The 20,345-nt window shown below is 26.8% G+C and overlaps 2 protein-coding genes across 2 annotated transcripts; both read right to left on the bottom strand.

Annotated features, from left to right (window-relative positions):
• Positions 1–5,382: 5,382 nt before the first annotated feature.
• LOC107464360 (uncharacterized protein At1g28695-like) lies at positions 5,383–10,873 on the bottom strand. The gene is made up of 3 exons (XM_016083288.3): positions 10,586–10,873; positions 9,603–10,019; positions 5,383–6,038 (listed from the first exon to the last, which is right to left on the bottom strand). The coding sequence occupies exons 1-3, from the start codon at positions 10,736–10,738 to the stop codon at positions 5,505–5,507; spliced, it is 1,104 nt and encodes a 367-aa protein (XP_015938774.1). The 5' UTR covers positions 10,739–10,873; the 3' UTR covers positions 5,383–5,504.
• A 6,891-nt stretch (positions 10,874–17,764) lies between these two features.
• LOC107464541 (GDSL esterase/lipase At4g10955-like) lies at positions 17,765–19,707 on the bottom strand. The gene is made up of 2 exons (XM_016083468.3): positions 19,483–19,707; positions 17,765–18,862 (listed from the first exon to the last, which is right to left on the bottom strand). The coding sequence occupies exons 1-2, from the start codon at positions 19,662–19,664 to the stop codon at positions 17,830–17,832; spliced, it is 1,215 nt and encodes a 404-aa protein (XP_015938954.1). The 5' UTR covers positions 19,665–19,707; the 3' UTR covers positions 17,765–17,829.
• Positions 19,708–20,345: the final 638 nt, after the last annotated feature.

The raw sequence follows: 20,345 nt of genomic DNA, 5'->3' as shown, positions 1-20,345 counted from the left end.
GAGTCCTCTAACTCCTCATATGCTTTCCGAGAATTCAACAGGTCAGTTTTTACAGACACAAGATCCTTGAATAGGCTTTGATAGCTGGCCTGTGCCGTTTTCCTCAATTCCATCTCCATGTTGCATTGGGCCTGCAAAGTCTTTCCTTTTTCCCGAAGGGTATCTCTCTCCTCCTTTAGCTTGGCAATTTCCTTCCTCAACTCTCCCTCATGCTCTTGATATACACGGAGCCTCCCTTCCAGCTCCTCGACCTTCGAGGTCGCCCCTAAAGAGCTGAGAGGAGCCCTATCAAAAATATATAAGAGCTTGCCGCAGACCCCCGCCGCCTTAAGGCTCTCATCGACCATAGTAGTAAGGTGGCCCCGAACAGACATATCATCCATGCCTATACGGGCATAAGGATAGATATTCTTTCGGACGAATGCAAGAGCGTCCGCCTTAACCTCCCCAGAAGAGTCAGACTCTAAGAGCTTGCGCTTCTTGGGATCAGGAGAAGGTCGGACGACGGGGGGCGGCTGAGAGGGAGTTGAAGAAGAAATCACCATAGGATTGGAAAGAGTTCCAACATTACGAGGAGGAGGAGGAGGAGAGATGACCCTGGCACCACCAGACCGAGCGCGAGACTTAGCTTTAGCCTCCTGGACCCTCTGAAAAGATTCTTGAGCGTTTGTCTTTGCCATTTCTGAAAAAGAAAACAATAAGCTAAAGAATCAAACAAGTCGGAATATTGGGTTAACAAGTCGGAAATTCAGCATACTAGAAAAAATTACCTAGCTGTGATTGGACAAAGGTCGGATGTATAAAGTTTAAAATGTCACAAAAAAATGTTTAAAAATTGTGGTTCACTGGAAGGCGACATTAAAGTTATCTTAGGCGGATTTTATACCCTTTAATTTTATTTATATAATGAAATGGAATGTTATATTAATTTTTAAATATGTTACTTATTATTATCAAATTTAATTATGGAATAATATTAAATTAATTTAAATATTGAAAATTAAAATAATATTTTACTCTTCTTTATGAATAAAAAATTTTGATGTTGACATAATATGATTATTTTTTATTGTTACATTAATACTTTTACCTATAACAATTTTAGCTTTGAGTTTAATTTCCTACCGTATTCATTTATCCAAAAAAAAAAATAGCATGTTCGATTTTCATATAGTAAGGAATTATCATATATTAAGGGATTTTCATATAGTAAGGGATTATCATTGAAAATAAATCCAATCCAAGCAATATGTGGGTTTGGACATAATATTTATTTAATCAATTTTGAATAATTACTCAAACAACAGCAGTTTGAATTAAATTAGTTTAATTGATACCTATTTATAAATTATATTATTATTCAAATTAAAAATATATATATACAACAACTTTATACAAAAAAATAAATAAATTTAAGAGTTAAAATTTAGTTATTCTTTAAATTTGATCAAAATTTGCTTCATAAATTTACTTCTATCTATCTATAGATTATTTTGATAATTCAAATTAATTATTTATCTTAATCTTATCTTTTCTATCTTATTGAATTCTATTTAGTTTTAATTTTAAAACAAAAATATTAAATTACTAAATAATCTTTACTTTTAGCTTTATAAATACACTGAACATAAAATAATCTCAACATAATACAAGAAAATTTTAGAATTGCACTACTACCAGTCTACCAGTTAAGCATCATGGATGTTCATACCCTGTCCCAATAACAAAGGTCCAGGCCCAACTTAAAGGCCTAGTCCAAAGGATTAAGCCTAGCTAAGTACCGACCTTCATATAAGAAGTCGGTATCAACCACGACTTGCTTTAAAGAAGTCGGGCATGAGATTAGCTGGCAGATAAACACTCATTCAAATGAGTAACCGCCCCTAAAATCTCTCTAATCGCTCCATAAAGCCATATCTTAACCTCCCTAAGATAATGGGACGGTTAACACCCTAAAGATACGGCACTACTCCAACGGTGGTTATTGGCTCACCACTATAAATACACTGACACCCCTCAGGTATCTCTAAGCCCAATACTCTCTAGACCTGCTCACACTCTTGCTAACTTAGGCATCGGAGTGTCTTCGCAGGTACCACCCCCCATTCACTCACGAGCAAAAGTCGGACGGAGTCTCCCGAGTCCCATACTCACACGGAAACTTCCTCCTTCACACATTTGGGCCAGTTAACGCCATCCATTCAGACAATCTTCGGTTACCCACCGTAACAATGGATGATCAACCAAGCCTCCTCCGAATTTTATTTTCGCTCTTAGTGCAATTTTGTTTCTTAGTCTTTGGAATGTTTTCTTCTGTAGTCTTTCTTTCTTTTCTTTTTAATCTTTTTCAAGCTTCGTTTGGAGTCTCTCTCTATTACTATTTGGTTAATGAAGACGGCGATCAATTTATCTTCAGGCTCTGATTTTTTTTTTCCTTAGAAAATTGTACGACTTGTATTGCTATACATTTTTTTTTTTGCTAATTACAGATGAATATTGTTTCTTGTGGCTAGTTAGCTTTGTTTCCTTGGGCCTTTGAGCCAATTGATTAAAAAAGAATTATTAGTTTCTTAATATTTGACTTCATTTTAAATCCAAGAAATATCATAATCGCGCTTTTTTTTCAATAATAAAATAAAATAATTATTATTTTCTCAAATATGATTTTGGACTTTAATTTTTTAAATACAATTCTTTTTTTTTTGGCATTTAAGTAAATTTGTTGGACCTAACAAATTCTATAAAAATGGGTAAGTTCGCCTAACTCCGGCCAACTCCACTCAAGTTTTTTAAAACACGCACTTTTAATCCATATTATTGTCTAGAAAATAGTATATAGATCTATAAATAGTATATAAGAGTACACAAAAATACACGGACAATAAGCATGGCTTCTTCAATGATTTTTTTAAGAGTAAAGTATCGTTTTTTCCCAACGTTTGGGATAAATCCTATTTATGTTCCTAACGTTTAAATCGTCCTATTTTTGTCCCTAACGTTTGTAAGAGTGATTCAATGTTATCCTGTCATCAATTACACATCATGAACGCTTTAGTTTGAGTTTTAAAAATCTCTTCTTGAAGTGAGAATACAAATGTCTGTGATAAAATCGATGATCCACTCCAAAAAATAGCTCATAAAAAGTTGAAACTAATTCCTACAACATTTACATAATTCACTTTTTTAGGAACATAATTGAATCTAAACACAAACAGTGAGTATAATATTAAAATCAAACTCATCCAAATGAGACCTAATTGAAAATGAATACATTCAAGTGAGAATAATTGAAAAATATAATCTTATTTGTTAGTATAATTGATAGTAGGATAACATTGAATCACTCTTATAAACGTTAGCGATACAAATAGGACGATTTAAACGTTAGGGACACCAATAGGACTTACCCCAAACATTGAGACAAAAACGATACTTTACTCTTTTTTAATTATAAATTAAAAAAAGGCATATTTAACAATGGCAACCATTATTATCGTCTCTAAAAATACATAGGTACACCAGAATAAGTCATATTTAACAAAAAAAAATTAATTATAAATTAAAAAAAATAACTATTTCTCAAAAATAATCCACTTCAAATATATCAAATTGAAAAGTTAACAATGATAACCATTATCATCGTTTTCATAGTACATAAGAGTACACAAAAATATACAGTAATAACAATTTTTGTTATTTTTGGAAAATAGTTATTTTTTTAATTTATAATTAAAAAATCCTTGAAGAAGTCATACTTTTTGTCCTTGTAATTTTGTATATTTTTTATATCCTGTTTTGTAGATTTATATACTATTTTTTAGATAATGATATGGATTAAAAGTGCGTGTTTCAAAAAATTTAAGTGGAGTTCGCCAGGTTAGGCGAACTCTATAAAATTTATAGAGTTCGCCGGACCAATTTTTATAGAGTTCGCATTGCTTAAATGCAAAAAAAAAAAATTCATATTTAAAAATTAAAATCCAAAAATTATGTTTGAAAAAATAATTTTTTTATTTTATGATTGAAAAAAAATCCTATCTTAATCATGTGAAATCAAAACAGAGTAAAACAATTGTGCTACATGTGTTTTTCTTTTTAACTAGATTTTTATTAACCTGAAAAAACCTCAGTCAATAGATTAATAAATTGAGAATGTAATGGTTTAATTACAATTTAATTTATATAAAACAGTACAATTGTTGAAATAGTATATTATGTAATTGTAAATATACAATATAGTAAGTCAAATATGTTATTAGTTTCTTAAAATTTGATTCAATAGGAATACAAGATACATGAAAATTGTGTGAATTTGAAAGAATGAATTGATATGTGCTAAGTACAACTACATACATACGTTAATACTTGTACAACTCATAACATAATAAAACTTTTTTTTATGTAAAGTATTATTTTTAATCTGTGACGTTTGGGTAAAATTCTAATTTGGTCGGTAACATTTTAATCGTTCTATTTCAATTCAAAAAGTTTTTAAACTTTCTATTTCAATTTCAGAAAAGTTTTAAGCTGGTTCAATACCGTCTCACTATTGAATTTTTTACAAGTAATTCGCATATTGAAGAGTCAATAGCATTTAATTTTAGTATATAAGAAAAATCAATCAACCAAAGATCACTAATATAAAAGTTTTTTTTTTAATTTTAAAGTGTTGATCATTGATTGTTAGAATTTAAAGTTTTGTAAAAAAAATTAAGAAGAAGTATTACGAATCGTTATATTTTTCTAACACATGAAAAAAAGATATGACATAACTAATAACGTCAGCTAATTAGTGTCAAATTTGATTATAGGAAAATATTAAACATGTTTAAAATTTGTAGAGACAGAGATATAACGTTTAAAATGTTAGGAACCAAATTAAAATTTGGTCCAACCATTAAAGATCAAAATAATAATTTACCAAAAAAAATATTAAATCCCTTTTAACTCTACTACTAATAACTTCGTAATGTAGTACTAATTTAATCTCCTACTATCACAAAAACAAATTAAAGAAGATAACAATAAGAATTTTCTAACACATAGAAGAAGATATGACTTAATTAGTAACATTATTAGCGTCCACTTAGTTCATTCCGTTAATTATTAGTTTTAAAATTGATGGTAAGACAATATTAAACCTATTTAAAATTTTTTAAGACAAAAATAGAATATTTAAAAAATTAGAAGTCAAATTAGAATTTAATCCAAATGTTAAAAATAAAAATAATACTCTATCCTAAAAAAAATATTAAATCACTTTTAACTACTACTAATAACTTCGTCATATAGTACTAATTTAATCTCTTACTATCACAAAACAGATTAAAGGAGTTTTTTACTGAGAAAGTTTAAACAATTTAAATAATTTACTGTGAAATTTCTTCTGATCATCTCTTAACTATAATCAACACATAAACTCAAATGTTCACTATTAACAAAGGCCTATATATTTGGAATCTCAAAAGTAATAGCATCATTGAACTATACTTATGTGATGCTTATTACCCTTTTGTGTTGTTAGATATTCTCCATGAATGCCAACAATGCCCATGCACACTCCACTTAATATCATTCACCATAGAATTATTAGACTCTTCTAATCTCTTAAATTGCATCCAATCTCTCAAAACAGCCTTAAGATCTTTCACCTTTGCAAAGATGCTCCTACAACAATTAGCATGCACTGTAGTAACCTGTCTAAAATCCTTGCTATCTTGGCAAAATCCGCTAAAATAAAGTGTGTCCAAGAACCTAACCCTAAGTCCCAATTTTCCAATTATGCCCTCATTGCGAATCATGTTAAGGAGCACATCTTGCTCTTTCATTCCTGTGGAGTTGTCCTTTTTGGCATACCATGTCTCAAATAAGGAGATGGTTTTGTTGTTTGATCTAGCAAAGTAGAATCCAGTGTTGATTAGTTGAACTTCTGGTGACCAACTATTGCCATTGAAATGATCTGTGCTTATTTGGAGATCCTCTGTCTCATTATTGCTTAACTTGGTAAATGGATTTCTAAGCCACACTACATCTGTGTCCTGTGAAAATCAATAACATGCCAAGTGTGTTACTACCTTAATTACAAAGGGAGTTAATGAAGAAATCAAGATTCAATAATACTTGGAACTCACAAAAGAATAAACCATTTTCCACTGAAACTATATAATGGGCCAATATTTCCATACTTTAGTTTTGATGAATTTTTAGTGAAAGATAATTTTACACACATATTGACAAAAATAATTGTATTTTATATTGACCATGTGAATAGTGATTCAAAAGAATCGATATAATTATACAAATATATAAAATATTTTATACAGTTAGTGTATCAACATTAAACTCGTATGTCAAACATAAACATCCTAATTAACTAATGGTAAAATTCACATATAAATATTTTCATATAAAATATTTAAAAATGATTAAATAATTTAATAAATTTAACTAATTTCGATTCTTAATTATCAATTTTAAATAAAGGTCATATGTAAATTTTCGGCTTAATGGATAATAATGTGTTGGTACTAATGAACAATTAAAGGTAGAAAACTTTGAAAAGATTCATGAGATTGATGAAATATTGAAATGTGTTTCAAACCACATGCACACATTCTAATTGGGTGCCAATTCTCTTGATCCAATGGAAGGAAAACCGTGGTAAACGCACTTAGGTGCACGTAAACATTAAACAACATGGAAAAACACAACATGCATGAAATAATATGTGAAGTGATGGTGGTGTTAGACACATCCAAAGATCGTGTTCAGCAAATCATAAAAAAAAATGTTTCCCTAACCCAAAAGTTCTCGCATTCCACACTTGACCCTAAATATTATTTTAAATAGGTAAATTAATGATATTTTTAATATTAAGACATTAAAAAATATAACTAAAATTATTAGTTAAGAAGATTATTGAGAAATAAATAAATTTTTATCCTTATTTTTTAATATTTGTAATGGGTCCGCTCTTTGTTTCTTGATGGCCTAACCGAAAGAGAATGAAAAACGGGTGATTTTATTTTAAAAATTAAAAAATATTAAACATTTTCTCTCACTTAAATAACTTTCCTCTAGAATTCTATTCTGCCTTTCTAATTTATAATATTTATTACCTTTAATTATTTGCCCACAAATAATTAAAATACTACATGTTTAATTTAGAATTAATTAAAATATTTTTTGTTGTTGTTTAATAAATACTAGTATAAATATTTTATTACCATGTTCAATATTTCAAAAACAATAAATATATAGTAAACTAAAAAAATTAGAAGACAAATATTATGATTCAAATGGAGTAAATATATTAACAAACCTATTTGATATTACATATATCTCAATTATATACGTATTAGCAAATACGTTTAGTTTTTTCATTTTTTGGGTAGAATCCGAGTATTTAAAATAGTTGAGATTGATGCTTGGACTTTTTCATTGAAACATAAACGACTTTTATGGACATTGGTTAAACATGATTCCCTCACTTAATTGGTGCTTATCTCTTAAATAACACTCAATAATCCTATTCAGTTATTCCAAAGATAGGTGTAACCGTGTAAACTACTACGTTCTTGATAAAGAAAAGATCAAAGTTAAACGTATTATCTTCTTCAGTTACTCAAAGATATAAGATTCAAATAAAAATCAGTAACAATTTAGGTGAGTTTAATACTCATTAAGTTATTCCAAAATAAGATTCAAACAAGATTTATCACAGTGTTTTTGCTTTTTTGTAAAGTTAATAGTTAAAAATTATTAGATGATTTAATATGTTTGACTAAATTATCATATAATTATTCTCAATTATCGATTTCACATTAAGGTAAACTGCACGAGAGTTTCTACCGAAAACATATTTGGTTGTTAGTTTTACAAAAAAATTTGGTTTGATTTTTAAATTTTATTTTAAGAATAGTGCTTTTTTTATTAAAGAATTTTATATAAATTAAATACTAGAAAAAAAACTCATCTAATTATCCCATCAATGCTGCTAATTTATCTTATTTTGAAAGAAAGAATTCAACCCAATAAAACAGAGTTTATTACAAACTAGAAAAATAAAACAAGCCCTATGAAATAAAGACAAAAAAAACACTCAATAAAGTATTATACTCCTAATATGTACTTTACTCCTACAATATACTTGAATATTAATTACATTGAATAATTAGATTAGTTCGAATTACATGTATTTTTAAAAAACATTTCTAAATCAACATGGCCATATATAAATAATGAATTTAAATTTGATTTTCCTTTAAACTTATGGTATATAACCATATTGATCTAGCTAGGTCACGCTAATCAATAAGCTAAGTTGATTTTTTTTTTTGAAAAAGCCAAGAAAACTAGGTTTTTATTTTTGTTTTTACTTTTTGGTAGGAAAGCATATAAATATAAAATTTTAAAAAAAATAAACAAATCAAAACCTAATGCAACACAACATGCATGCTATCAACTAGAACCAGCTGCTACGTTTTCATTGGAGACTACCAAATTTTGTTGTTTACAGTTAAATTCCATTCTTGGCAAGTTAATTAATATCAAATAACAAGATTTTTTTAAATCTTTTTAACACCATGGTTTTTGTTTTTTATTCATATAAAGATTAGGTAGCAACAATTATTCAAACGAGTGATTATTACTTAAATTTCTTTTAGTCAACATCTGGTGATAGCTCTTTAATTTTGGTAATGCTATTTCTATATTTTTAATACTACCTGGTGCATACATTTTTTTTGTTTTGAAGTGCTATAAATTATCATCTGAATAGTTAAAACAAAATATAATAATTTCTTAGGTATGATATTTCTCATTTTAAAGACCAGTAGCTTTTGCAATTTAACGATTTTTTTTTTCCTATTTTGAAAGGTCACTTCGTTCTTTCATACTCCTAATAGGGGAATGAAGTGTGCAAAGTAATTATTTATTTCCTTCACTATAATTTAGAATTTTATTCTCTATGGTTGACATAAATATAATCATAATGAATTATAAATTATTTATTGAATAACATTGTAAAAAGTAAAAACGCTTCTACCATTAATTCTTAATTTTGAGTCCATAATTAATGTAAAAAATTAACTATCAACTTATCCGACCTTATTTTTTATCATATCTGAAATGAATTTATAAATAATACATTATTAACTATTAATAATAAAAGTTATTTAAAATATTTTACATATTAAATTATATCAACTATATAACAAAAATAATACATATATATAGTTATTTTTTGGATAATAATATTCTCACCAAATTCTAATAATATATCTTGTAGATGACATTTTTTCAAGTTTTAACAATAATTATAATAATAAATTTTCCGGATTTCATACTAATACTAGATATATGGATTTGTCCATTTTTTTTTCATTTTTAGCTACATACAGAAAAAATCATTTCTTTTAGTTTTTTTTATTATAATTTGTATGATTGTATGAACATTTGTTAAACAACTCATCGGTGGCGGTGGGTGAAATTAGATATATCATGCATTCCACACCCAACAACACAAGAAAAATAAACGAAAAAGAAAAGAAAGGTAAGTAATAATTAGTTAAAACTTAAAAGCAGTGGGAATGGGTGCATACCGTGAAGATGAAGTTGTAACCCCGTTTAAGAACATCCAATAAGAAACGAGTTCTTGTCCACATCATCTTGATAAAATCATTAGACATGTAAAGCTTCTCTCCACCAAAATCAACCCCGTCTGTTTCCAGCCTGAAGCAGTTCAACCGCATGAACCTGCACCTATCATAGGCGGTTTTGTCAACCGCCACAATCAGAAGGTTATCCACCAGAGACCTTGTTCCTTCTCCTAACCAGAAACTTCTTAAGAATATGTTAAGCATGGTGCTTTCGCCGTCAACGTTATCTTCTTCTTGCTCCACGTATGCTTTGTTCACTATTGCAATTATAACCGTTTTGTTTTCCGTCGAAGCTTTTGCCAGAGCTGAATCCAGCTCGATATTATCGTGTTGTGCTTTATGGCCATCAATGGCGGTGCTCTGTAAATATAGAAAATTATTTAAAATAATAAATAGGACGATAAATTCTGATTTTGATATAATCAAAAAACTTTTTTGGAAGTTTAAACTATTTTGTCAACAGAATTGAAAATTTCTGTTTTTGACCAAATAAACTCTTCAATTATTTGATAAAATAGACTAATCCTAAACCTATAATTTTTGAAAGTTTATTTTATCTAAAATAACAGTAAAAAATTAAAATTAAAATCTTTCGAAAATCAAAAAGACTATTTATTCTAAAACGAAATTAGTTACATTTTTTAAAAAAACACTTTGTTTCAAAACGTCATGAACTATAAATCATTTGAGACTAAATATCTTTTTCTAAAATGAAATTAGTCTAATTTATTTCATCTGTCAAACAAATCACATACATATAATACTCCAAAAGTCCTCCATTCATTATAATTGCTCTGAATTTGAATTTTTTTTTTTCAAAGACATTAGACCTATAAGAAGAATAGATTTTTCCTTTGGAATCTATATTCAAAAAAATTCTATTAATTTGATGGAAAATGGCGGAAGAATTAGAGAAGTGTGCATACCTTGCAGAGGGATTGATTGGAAGGTAAAAAGAATGGATTAGGAAGAGTGAAGGAGGAAGAAGACCAACAGTAGAAGAGAAAAAGGGCTGAGAAGAGTAGCGTTGCGACAGCGATGTTGCCAATAATGGTTTGCTTCTTAGAATTCTTATCCATCTTTTCTTGTGAGGAGTGAGAGGATAACTGAATTGGAGTGCAAACTGAGAAGCAAAATCATGTTATGTGCGTTACTCAAGAAGGCTATTTAAACAAGCAAACGTACGTATCCTTTTTTTTAGAACTTTCTCATTACTTTAGTGTGTCTTTGGTTTTCTTTATAAAATTGATTTTTATTCAAAATTTTTAAGTGAAGCAATTTATGTTTGATATTTGTTTCTACAATTGAATTTTACTACTGCTAGTGGGTACTAATTGTATTTGACAAACAAAAAAGTTTTCAATTATTTTACTAATCTTTAATATTTTAGAAAACATATTATAAAGGATATTAAAAAGATTTAATTATTAAAAAAAATTCTTAATACGGAAATTATTAAAAAAATTAATTTTTATAGCATTTAGAGAGAAGGACCCAATACTCTTTTAGATAGATAAATATATCTTTAGATGATTTTTTTATTTATTTCTTGTAAATATATTTTTTTATTCTCTATTATATTCAAATCTTTATTTGCACATTCGTTATCTATAACAATAATTTATTGTTGTAAACTTCTAAATCTCTAATAGTGCATTAGTAAGTCTTTTTTTTTTAATTTTCCTTGTTTATTTTTATTTATTTGAAATGGTAAAATTTGAAAATATAACATTTTCACCTTTTTATTTTAAGGCTTTGATAAAGTTTTTTGAAGAGGTGTTTGTATTTTTTAAAAATTCAAACTGATGATGTGTTTGGCAAATAAAAAAGATCATGTATTTGTACTTACAGCTTTTAAAAGATCGAAGTATTTTTAAAAGCATTTAAGATAGAGATTTTTAAAATTATCTTATACTTTTTTAAATTTAAAAGTCTAATATAATCTCGTATATTAACTAATTTTTAAATTTAATGATTACATTTATATTTATTATAGTATTTTTAAATTTTAAAAGCTATTTTATTAAACACAATTGATATTGCTTGTGTTTATTAAAAACTATTTTTTATTTGATTTATCAAACATAAATGCTACAACTTTTAAAAAACAATCTTTTAAAAATTACCTTTTATAAACTACTCTTGAAAAATAAAAATTTTACCAAACTAAACCTAAATATATCTCTCACGTTTTAATAAGAACTATGAATGAGATTTCTTTAAAAAAAATTACTTCTCTTAATTCTTGAATCCTTGTAGTAACAACAATCATTCATTTATACATGAGATTTTTTTTCAAAAGATCATTCTTAATATTCTTTCCAATTGAAATATTAAAATTAAACACTTAGATCGAAGAATTATAGTATTATATTCTTTATAATTGTTTCTAATATTAATAACAATAGCTCATTAGTATAAGTGTTTCTAATCATATTTATGTTCCAATTCCAAATGAGATGCTCCATGTGTGCGTTCAAGAGGAGGTACGAAAAGTGCAATCAGAACAACCGATTAAGCTATTAATTACGAATTCTTCTGACTCAGATTCTTATTAAAGTTCTTCTGCAATAAAAATAGCTTGAATCATGTATGTATGATATAGATGATTTGAGCGAATCCAAACTATTTTTTTGGTCAAATTAGCATAATAAATAAAATTATTTTTGGTGACTATAATAAATAAAAATTTGAATATAGTGAAAGTGTTTTGGTAAATATTATAAATTAGAGTTTAATTATTTTTTATTTTTTAATAAATACAGTGAAAGTGTTTTGGTAAAGAATTTTTTTTGTCTCATAAATAAAAATTTGAATTTAATACTTATTATTTTTATTGGTAAGCAGCGAATTTAATAACTATATAGATCCAGTTTGGATAAATAATTTAAATAAATTATTTTAAAAAATTAAAATATAAGAATTTTTATTAATATCAAATTATTAATAAACTATTTTGGTTTGAATTTTAGTTATTGACATACTTATTTTAAAATTGTAGTCTTTGAGTAAATGACTCAAATTTTTTTTAGAATTTGTCACTTTCATGAATTTGTTGAAAAAATATTACCTAGATTTTTTTTATTAATTTAATATTAATTGTAATTAATTATAATAAGAGTACATAAAATTTTTTATTTTTCTATTTTTTTTATTCAAAGAAATCAAAGAAACATTTCGTATACGAAAATATACATAAAAAAGTGGAGAGATATTACAAAATATAAAGGAATGATCCTATAATTATTACAAATAAATAAGGGTGTTCTTGATTGTGGTGAATAGTAAAGTAATATAATTCTAATTCACAATAATCTTGATAGTAATACCAAAAAATTATTGTGTAGTTAGTGTTTAGTGTTTTATAGTGTATAATATGATAGGTAAAAATAGAAAACAATAATCTTATATGTGGTTAAATGTGTATCATGTATGTTTTGTGAAAATGGTGGTAAAGGATCAATACTTCTAGCAAATAAAACATTGTGTGAAAATAGTGGTGGAGTATTTTCAACAGAAATAAAAAATATTTTTTACTGAACAAAAAAAAATGAAAGTAGCATAATGGACAATAGTATCTTTCATTTTGAAGTCAAAATATTTTTTTAATGAGAATAATAAAATAATTAAAAAAAGTCATATTTATTTGTGTTTTGGTATGTACCAATTGAAATTAATTAATATTAGTGTTATTGAACTTTATTTAAAATTAAAACTAATAATTTAATATAAATGTAACTAATTTATAATTTAAAACATTTTGTTTTTACAAATTATTCGAGGTTTAGCATAGCGACTTAAACCTGTTTAACAGAGTTGTAAGATTGAAGGGTAAAATAATTTTGTGTAGAAACAAACTCATTAAGATCAGAACTTTGACACTCATCATACAAAAGTGATTCATATAAAATGTACGATCCATTGAACATGTTTTTTGGTTATAATTTTATTTATTTTATATTTTGGTGACAATTTTTATCGATGGCCGCCCACAATATACCAATAAAAATGGTCCAATTTTACTTTTTTTTAAAAAAAATTTAAATTTTATTTTTTCGAGAATAATTTATTCTCTTAAATAATTTTTTGATTGAAATATAAAATGTTATTTTCCATAAAAAATGTAGGCATATGATATTATGATGTCAAGAAAATAAAATGCAAGACATAGAATTATTATTGTCCAATAGCTCATGCATCCTTGTAATTTATTGGTATTAGAATTATTTTAGAGATTAAAAATTTATTTCTAGGAATATATATAATAGAATAACCCTAAGCTAATTTATTCGTGAAAATACTAAAAGTAATTTCTAACCATCTGAAAATTTAAACAAACAAATTTTTATAATATTTAAATATATTATTTCCTAGCATAATATTCCTTAGAATATAATTGCATGTATATTTATCAACTATTTTATATATACATACAAAATAACCATCAAATTAATCACTAATATAAAATATATATTAAAATATAAAATATACGTTAAAAATATATAAACAACACTTATTTTTGCAACGTGAATATAACAAGTTTTATATTTGTTAACCTTAAAATAAGTGCTCACTTATTAAAAAAATACAATTTTGGAATAATTATTACTATTTGAAAATAATTTGTTTTAATTTGACTTTGAAATATTTTATTAAAGGATTATATTTAACCTATTTTTTCTTTGAAATTTTGTATATTCGTGTTTAAATCGATCAATAATCGTATATAATTAAATAAAAAATTACATTAAAAATTAAAAATTATTAAATAATAATTCAGTTAAATTTATTAAATTATTTAATAATTTTTAAATATTATTTTAATAAGAAGATAAGTGCACATGAATTTTTAATGTAATTATACATTTTTATCGTTTTTTTGTTTTGAAACTCTTTAAAGAGATTTGGCAGTTTGGCTCTGATCCTTGTATTCACGGCGGTGGTTCCAACAAACTCTTCCATTTCTCGTGACTGCCAGCTCTGAATTTTGCGGCGCAAGAAACACCTTTTTTTTTTAACCTTTTTTATTGAGGGAAAAAATTAATTATTAAATACTTTAGCAATAGATATACTCATATCCTATTATCCTCTTCTACAAGATTACGCAAAAATAGAATAAAATAAGATAAGATAAAAATGCTCTTATATCACACCCTACTACTGCATAGTGATAGGCTTTTGGTAGAACTAGCAACTGCATATGCCAACATTCTGTTGAAATACCTTGCTTTGTACTTCAAAAGTCTTCAATATAATCAATTCCAGAATGGGTTAATAAATTTACAGTGAAACCATTAAATTCTTTGACCGTTCACCTTCAATTATTTCAGCGTTATTAAGTTACGTTACACACACAAAATTGTAACCACCTAAGAAATGCTATTGACGCCGAAATTAATTTTAGTATTAGTTAGCTTTTTTCACTATAAAATTCAATATATATATATTTTTTAAAGAAAGCCTGATTGAATTTATTTATAAGTTAGTTTATATATTATAACAGTATAGGTTTAGTACACAAATTTTTATTTCTAAAATACTTTTCATCATACATATTTAGAAATAAGATTTTTGTTATTTGTATGACTTGATTTCAAAATTTTTTTAATTAAATTATAAAAAACCTTATCATCTTAACCAGCTCACATTTACAATTATTATACACGTTAGTTTAATAAAAAAATATATTAATAGATATATTAGTATTTATTGATACATATATATATATATATTTAATTGACAAAGGGCCAAACATATTTGAACAAATAGATAGATATATAAGCAAATTAATTTGAGTTAATTTATTAATTAATTTAAATAAGGGTCAAAATTTAAATTTTGAATTGTGCATACAACAATTTATTAAAAAAAAACAAATTCTTATATGACCGATTAATTTTTTAGGGTTAGACCGGAGATACTATGGCCTATATAAAAGCAAAAGTAAGATTTTAGGGCTGCCAAAGCCCCATGCCCCTTCTCTTCAGGACTCAATTAACAATAAGTGCCACCACTCAATTACCTGTGGGCTATAGCTCTATACAAACCCTTTAAAAGTTAGTAGCTAATACAATCATGTTGCTATGTGTATATAAAAAGTTAACTGCTAAATTAGTTACTCGCCATGTAGTATAGATATGGTAATGTTAGATACACAAAAAAACAACTAGAATTATAGTTATTTTTTTATTTTTATTTTTTTTATCAAATATTCTTATTATGGATACTTTATTGAATTATTGTATTTATGTATTAGATATAGTTTGAATACATACTCATCATAGTCATCAATATTTATTCGACATGTGTGTCTGTCATGTCCAATCGTATTTTAATAAAAAATAATTTTTTTAAATAACGTTTGGATATACTTAAATACTATCAAATATATCCAGTCTTATTTAATTATTCTTAATATATTCTTAAAATAAATATAATTTATCTAAAAAAATTTTATTTTTTATATATACGTGTTTTTGTGTCTGATAAAATTTTAAAATTCCTGTGTCTGCATGTTCTGTCTTGCGTATCCGTGCCATTATTTATGCATCATAGGTTACTCATATAAAATGTAGATTAAATTATAAAATATATATTAAAATAAATTAAACAATTTTATCCTATAATAAATCACAATATCTATGATTAATTAAAATGGTTAATTTTTTTACGTTTAACATGTATTCTAGAGACATATTTTAATAAATAAATAAATATTTTACTAAAAAAGTCATAAAAAAGATAAAGTTTTTATACCTTTAATGATTTAATCCATCAAAATTATTTTCTTTATTAATAATATTCTTAAAATATATCATTATAACATAAAATAACTAAATCCTTAATTATAAGCATGAGATTATAAATAAAAAAATTCCTTGTTATTACATAAATTAAAACTATATTTTACATTTGTGCATTAGTATTCGGTCATATTTATGAATATTTCAACACAAATTATCTATTGGAATGATATTTAAAAATATTATTTATATATCAAAATGAGTTATAATGTATTTATAATACATTTTTATTTAATTTATTTTTAATGTATATTTTATATTTTAATATATATTTTATATTAATAACTTATTTTAATAACTGATTTTAATATATATACCTAATAATATTATTTGTATATCAAAATAAGTTATTATATATTTATGTATAAATACAAAGTTGAATAATATGCATACACTTTTTTCTAAGATATCTTCATATATGCCTAAATTTTCAACGACTTTGACACAAATATAAATAGTGAAATCAACTCTTTTACCTCTTATCTTTTAGACAAGTTAAACACAAATTTTGTAAACACCATAGAATTTCTCTTTTCCTAATCGTATCAATGGTTTCAAGTTCTAATTATAAGACGGAGATTTGGTGTTGACGAGTCTATTAGTCTCTCATGATCAGATTTATTTCAGTTGAAAGAGTAAGGTCTTGTTTCTTTGTACTTTTAGGATAAAAAAGGTACTTTTTTGTTGCAACAGTAAATATTTGGCCTAATTGTTTATTTTATTTTTGAATTGTTTATTTGTGTTTTTAGAAAAAAAGTTAGGTAAAAACAAACAACTTTGATGCAATTTTTGAGATGCACTTATATATTTATCGTATCAAAACAATTTGACTGCTTCTAATTCTAATAAAAAGTATTTCTATAAAATATAAATATATCCAATATAAAATATTTTCCCACTTCAACTTGAAAAAGTACTTCTCTTTATTGCACAAACAAATAAGACCCAATGCATGTATAGTTCCACTGCTGATAGAAACTACTGCCTATTAATTCCTTAAAAATTGATCCAACATCTTGTAAAATTTAGACACAGAATAAACTCATTAGGATACTAAGGGTTTGTTTGATTAATATTTTCATTAAGAAATGAAATCAGAAAATATTAAAACTAAAATAAGAAAACATTTGTTCAAATCAGAAAGACTTGAGATTATTCCACATGTAATGACAAATATCAAAGCAGCAAGTTCTCTTTACTTTTCACTAAGAGTGATTTCACTTATTGTAAGGCAAAACAATACACTAATTTGTTTAAAGAAAAACCCAAAACAGAAAACAAGACAAATACAAAAGAATCATATGAACAAATAAAAGCAAAGAATTCAATTTCACAAACAATCGAAAACAAACTCCAATTTTCAGTTACTAAGACTTTCCTTGTGTTACTTGAGAAGAAGTACCACTACCACTCCCACTATACAAAGATCTTAACTGTCTACTTATCAGTTTGCTACTATGAATAGCCTGCTGAAGTTCTGCATCACTTGACCACCATTGCTCCAATCCATGAGCTTCATGGAACTTCTGCCTCTCCTTAGTAACAACAAACAGCTTCGCCGCGACCGGGACATTCCCCGGCGGTGCAACATTCTCCTTGTTAACTCCACCATCACCACCCGGATCATTATAAGAACAACAAATGTAGTCACTATTGTTTACATACAAATGAGGAACCCATTTGCCCACTACAAAACCAGAGTTCTTGAAGCTCGATAGCCTCGGTATCCAACTCTTTAATCCTAGATTCTTGTTGGCATCTCCTTCCTCGCCGGCTCGAGATTCCTGGCCACTATAAGGAAGCATGGATTTCAGTTTCTTCCAAGCAGACTCTGCTTTTTCTCCAATGTTTCTTAAACTCATTGCTAGAGAAACTGAAGGTGGATTGAACAAATGTGTCTCAACATAGATTCCTTCTTTGGCTAATGCTTTTCCAACTTGAAGAGCGAAACCAGCACCCAATGAATGCCCTGCCACACAAACATTGCTTCCTCCGAAGGAATTCGAAGCCGATTTTAGTACCTCCAATGCCAATTTAAACCTGCAAGAGCCTTTCAAACTTTCCCAGGCAAAGAATCTAAGGTCATCTTCGATGTCTCTTCGCATTGTGGGTGATTTGAGTAGTGTTCCCCTGAGTGCTAGAACAGCTCGCGGCGCGCCACTAGGCCTCATTAAGACCAAGTCGGCCATAGCTGCCGACCGGTCCCATTCGAGTACTGCTCCGAAAATGGATCCGTCCCTTTCGTCAATGAGAGTTTGTGTGAGCTTGTACTTAAAGGGGATCCACCAATTTGGTGCAAGTGCAGTCTCTTGTGTTCTTTTTTCTTGCCTATCAAGTTCAAGCAAGTAAACTGCTTGTATAAAGCATGCAATCACTGTTCTTTTGTAATTTGAATCCTTCCTGAATTCCACAAAAGATCAATGTTTATATCATAAGATCAGATTCAAATTGGGATGAGGAACTTCAGAGTTATTGGTAACAAGACATTGCTCAAGCTCAAATCATGGTTATTAATCAAAGAGACACCATTGTTATTATCCAAAATCAAGATAGAAATTGACTTTAAAATGGAAATAAAAAAGATCCCCCATAATAGTCCAATCAACAGGGAAATTTCATATTCAGACAATTCACTACACAAAAGCAAAGTTAACGTTAAGAGGCTAACACAATAATGGAAATGCCACAAATCCAGGGCGAAGAAAATTCCACTCCAAATAATTAATAATTGAAACAAATAATAAATACTATGATAATAGGAGTGGATATATATAAACTTATTTAGCAATTCAGGAATTACCAATTTTAGATCACCAAAATCTAAAGCCACCGACATTAGTTATTGGAACCCTAGTTGAAGCGCGCTTTATATAAAGTTCAAATTCATACTTTTTATTTATTTTCTAAAAGCCTGTGCTTGAAGCCATAATCTAATCCTACCAATTTAGATCTAATTTTCAATAGAAATTTGAACAAAAAAAAAAGCAGAGTTTGAGTGAGATTGAGAGATGGGTACTTACCAAGTTGAATAGATGAGATCTCTCCAATTAAGGGTAGACAAATTCCTTGGTCCAGAGACATGAAAGGAATACGGGTGCGCTTCTTCTTCTACTACTTCTTCTTCTTCTTCCTTAGACACAACCAAGTCTCTCCTTTGTTCTTCAGCTTCTTCTTCTTTGCTTACTTGGTTCGTTGTTTCCATGCTTCAATAGAAAGGAGTGTTGTGGAACTGCAAAGTTTGCAGCTTTCCTTTTCTGAAACTGGCTTTTATCATTTATTTATTTTTTTATTTAATGATTTAATTTGAAAATTTGCAGCGTGTAAGTTGTAACGGTCATATTTTTCCCTTCTAATGTCCGTTTCTATTTATTTATTTATTTATTCTCTTTTATCATCATTTTCAGTGAAAAAAAAAATTGGATGGTGTCAATGGTAATTTTTTATTTTTTATTATTTTTACTCTCTTATTTAATTTTAGTTCTACTTATAAAATTAATAATAAAAGATAACATTGTATTTTTTCAAATGTTAAAAAAATTAGAAAAGATCCATTTCCCGGTTAGTTGACCATTTCTTTCGTTTTTTCAATTTTCTATGTTCCAGTTTCCTTCTTCTATGAAAAAAATTGAAGTCTTACTCCTTATGCCACATTAAAAATTGATATTAATACTAATAAAAAAATTAATATAAAATAATTCTTTAAATACTAATAAATCAAAGAATAATTTTTAATAAATTTTTAAAAATTATTTATTATTCTATTTTAAATTTATAAATTTTAAAAATATAGATTTTATGAAACTAAGAATGAATTTCGAAGAGAAAAAAAGATTTCACACGATTCAAAGGCACACACATTTAGGGTTTGTTTGGATGTTGGAAA

Source organism: Arachis duranensis, chromosome 9 (assembly GCF_000817695.3).
Source record: "Arachis duranensis cultivar V14167 chromosome 9, aradu.V14167.gnm2.J7QH, whole genome shotgun sequence".
Lineage (NCBI taxonomy): Eukaryota > Viridiplantae > Streptophyta > Magnoliopsida > Fabales > Fabaceae > Arachis > Arachis duranensis.
Note: the sequence above shows the minus strand (reverse complement) of the source record. Positions and strands in the feature narration are given on the sequence as shown.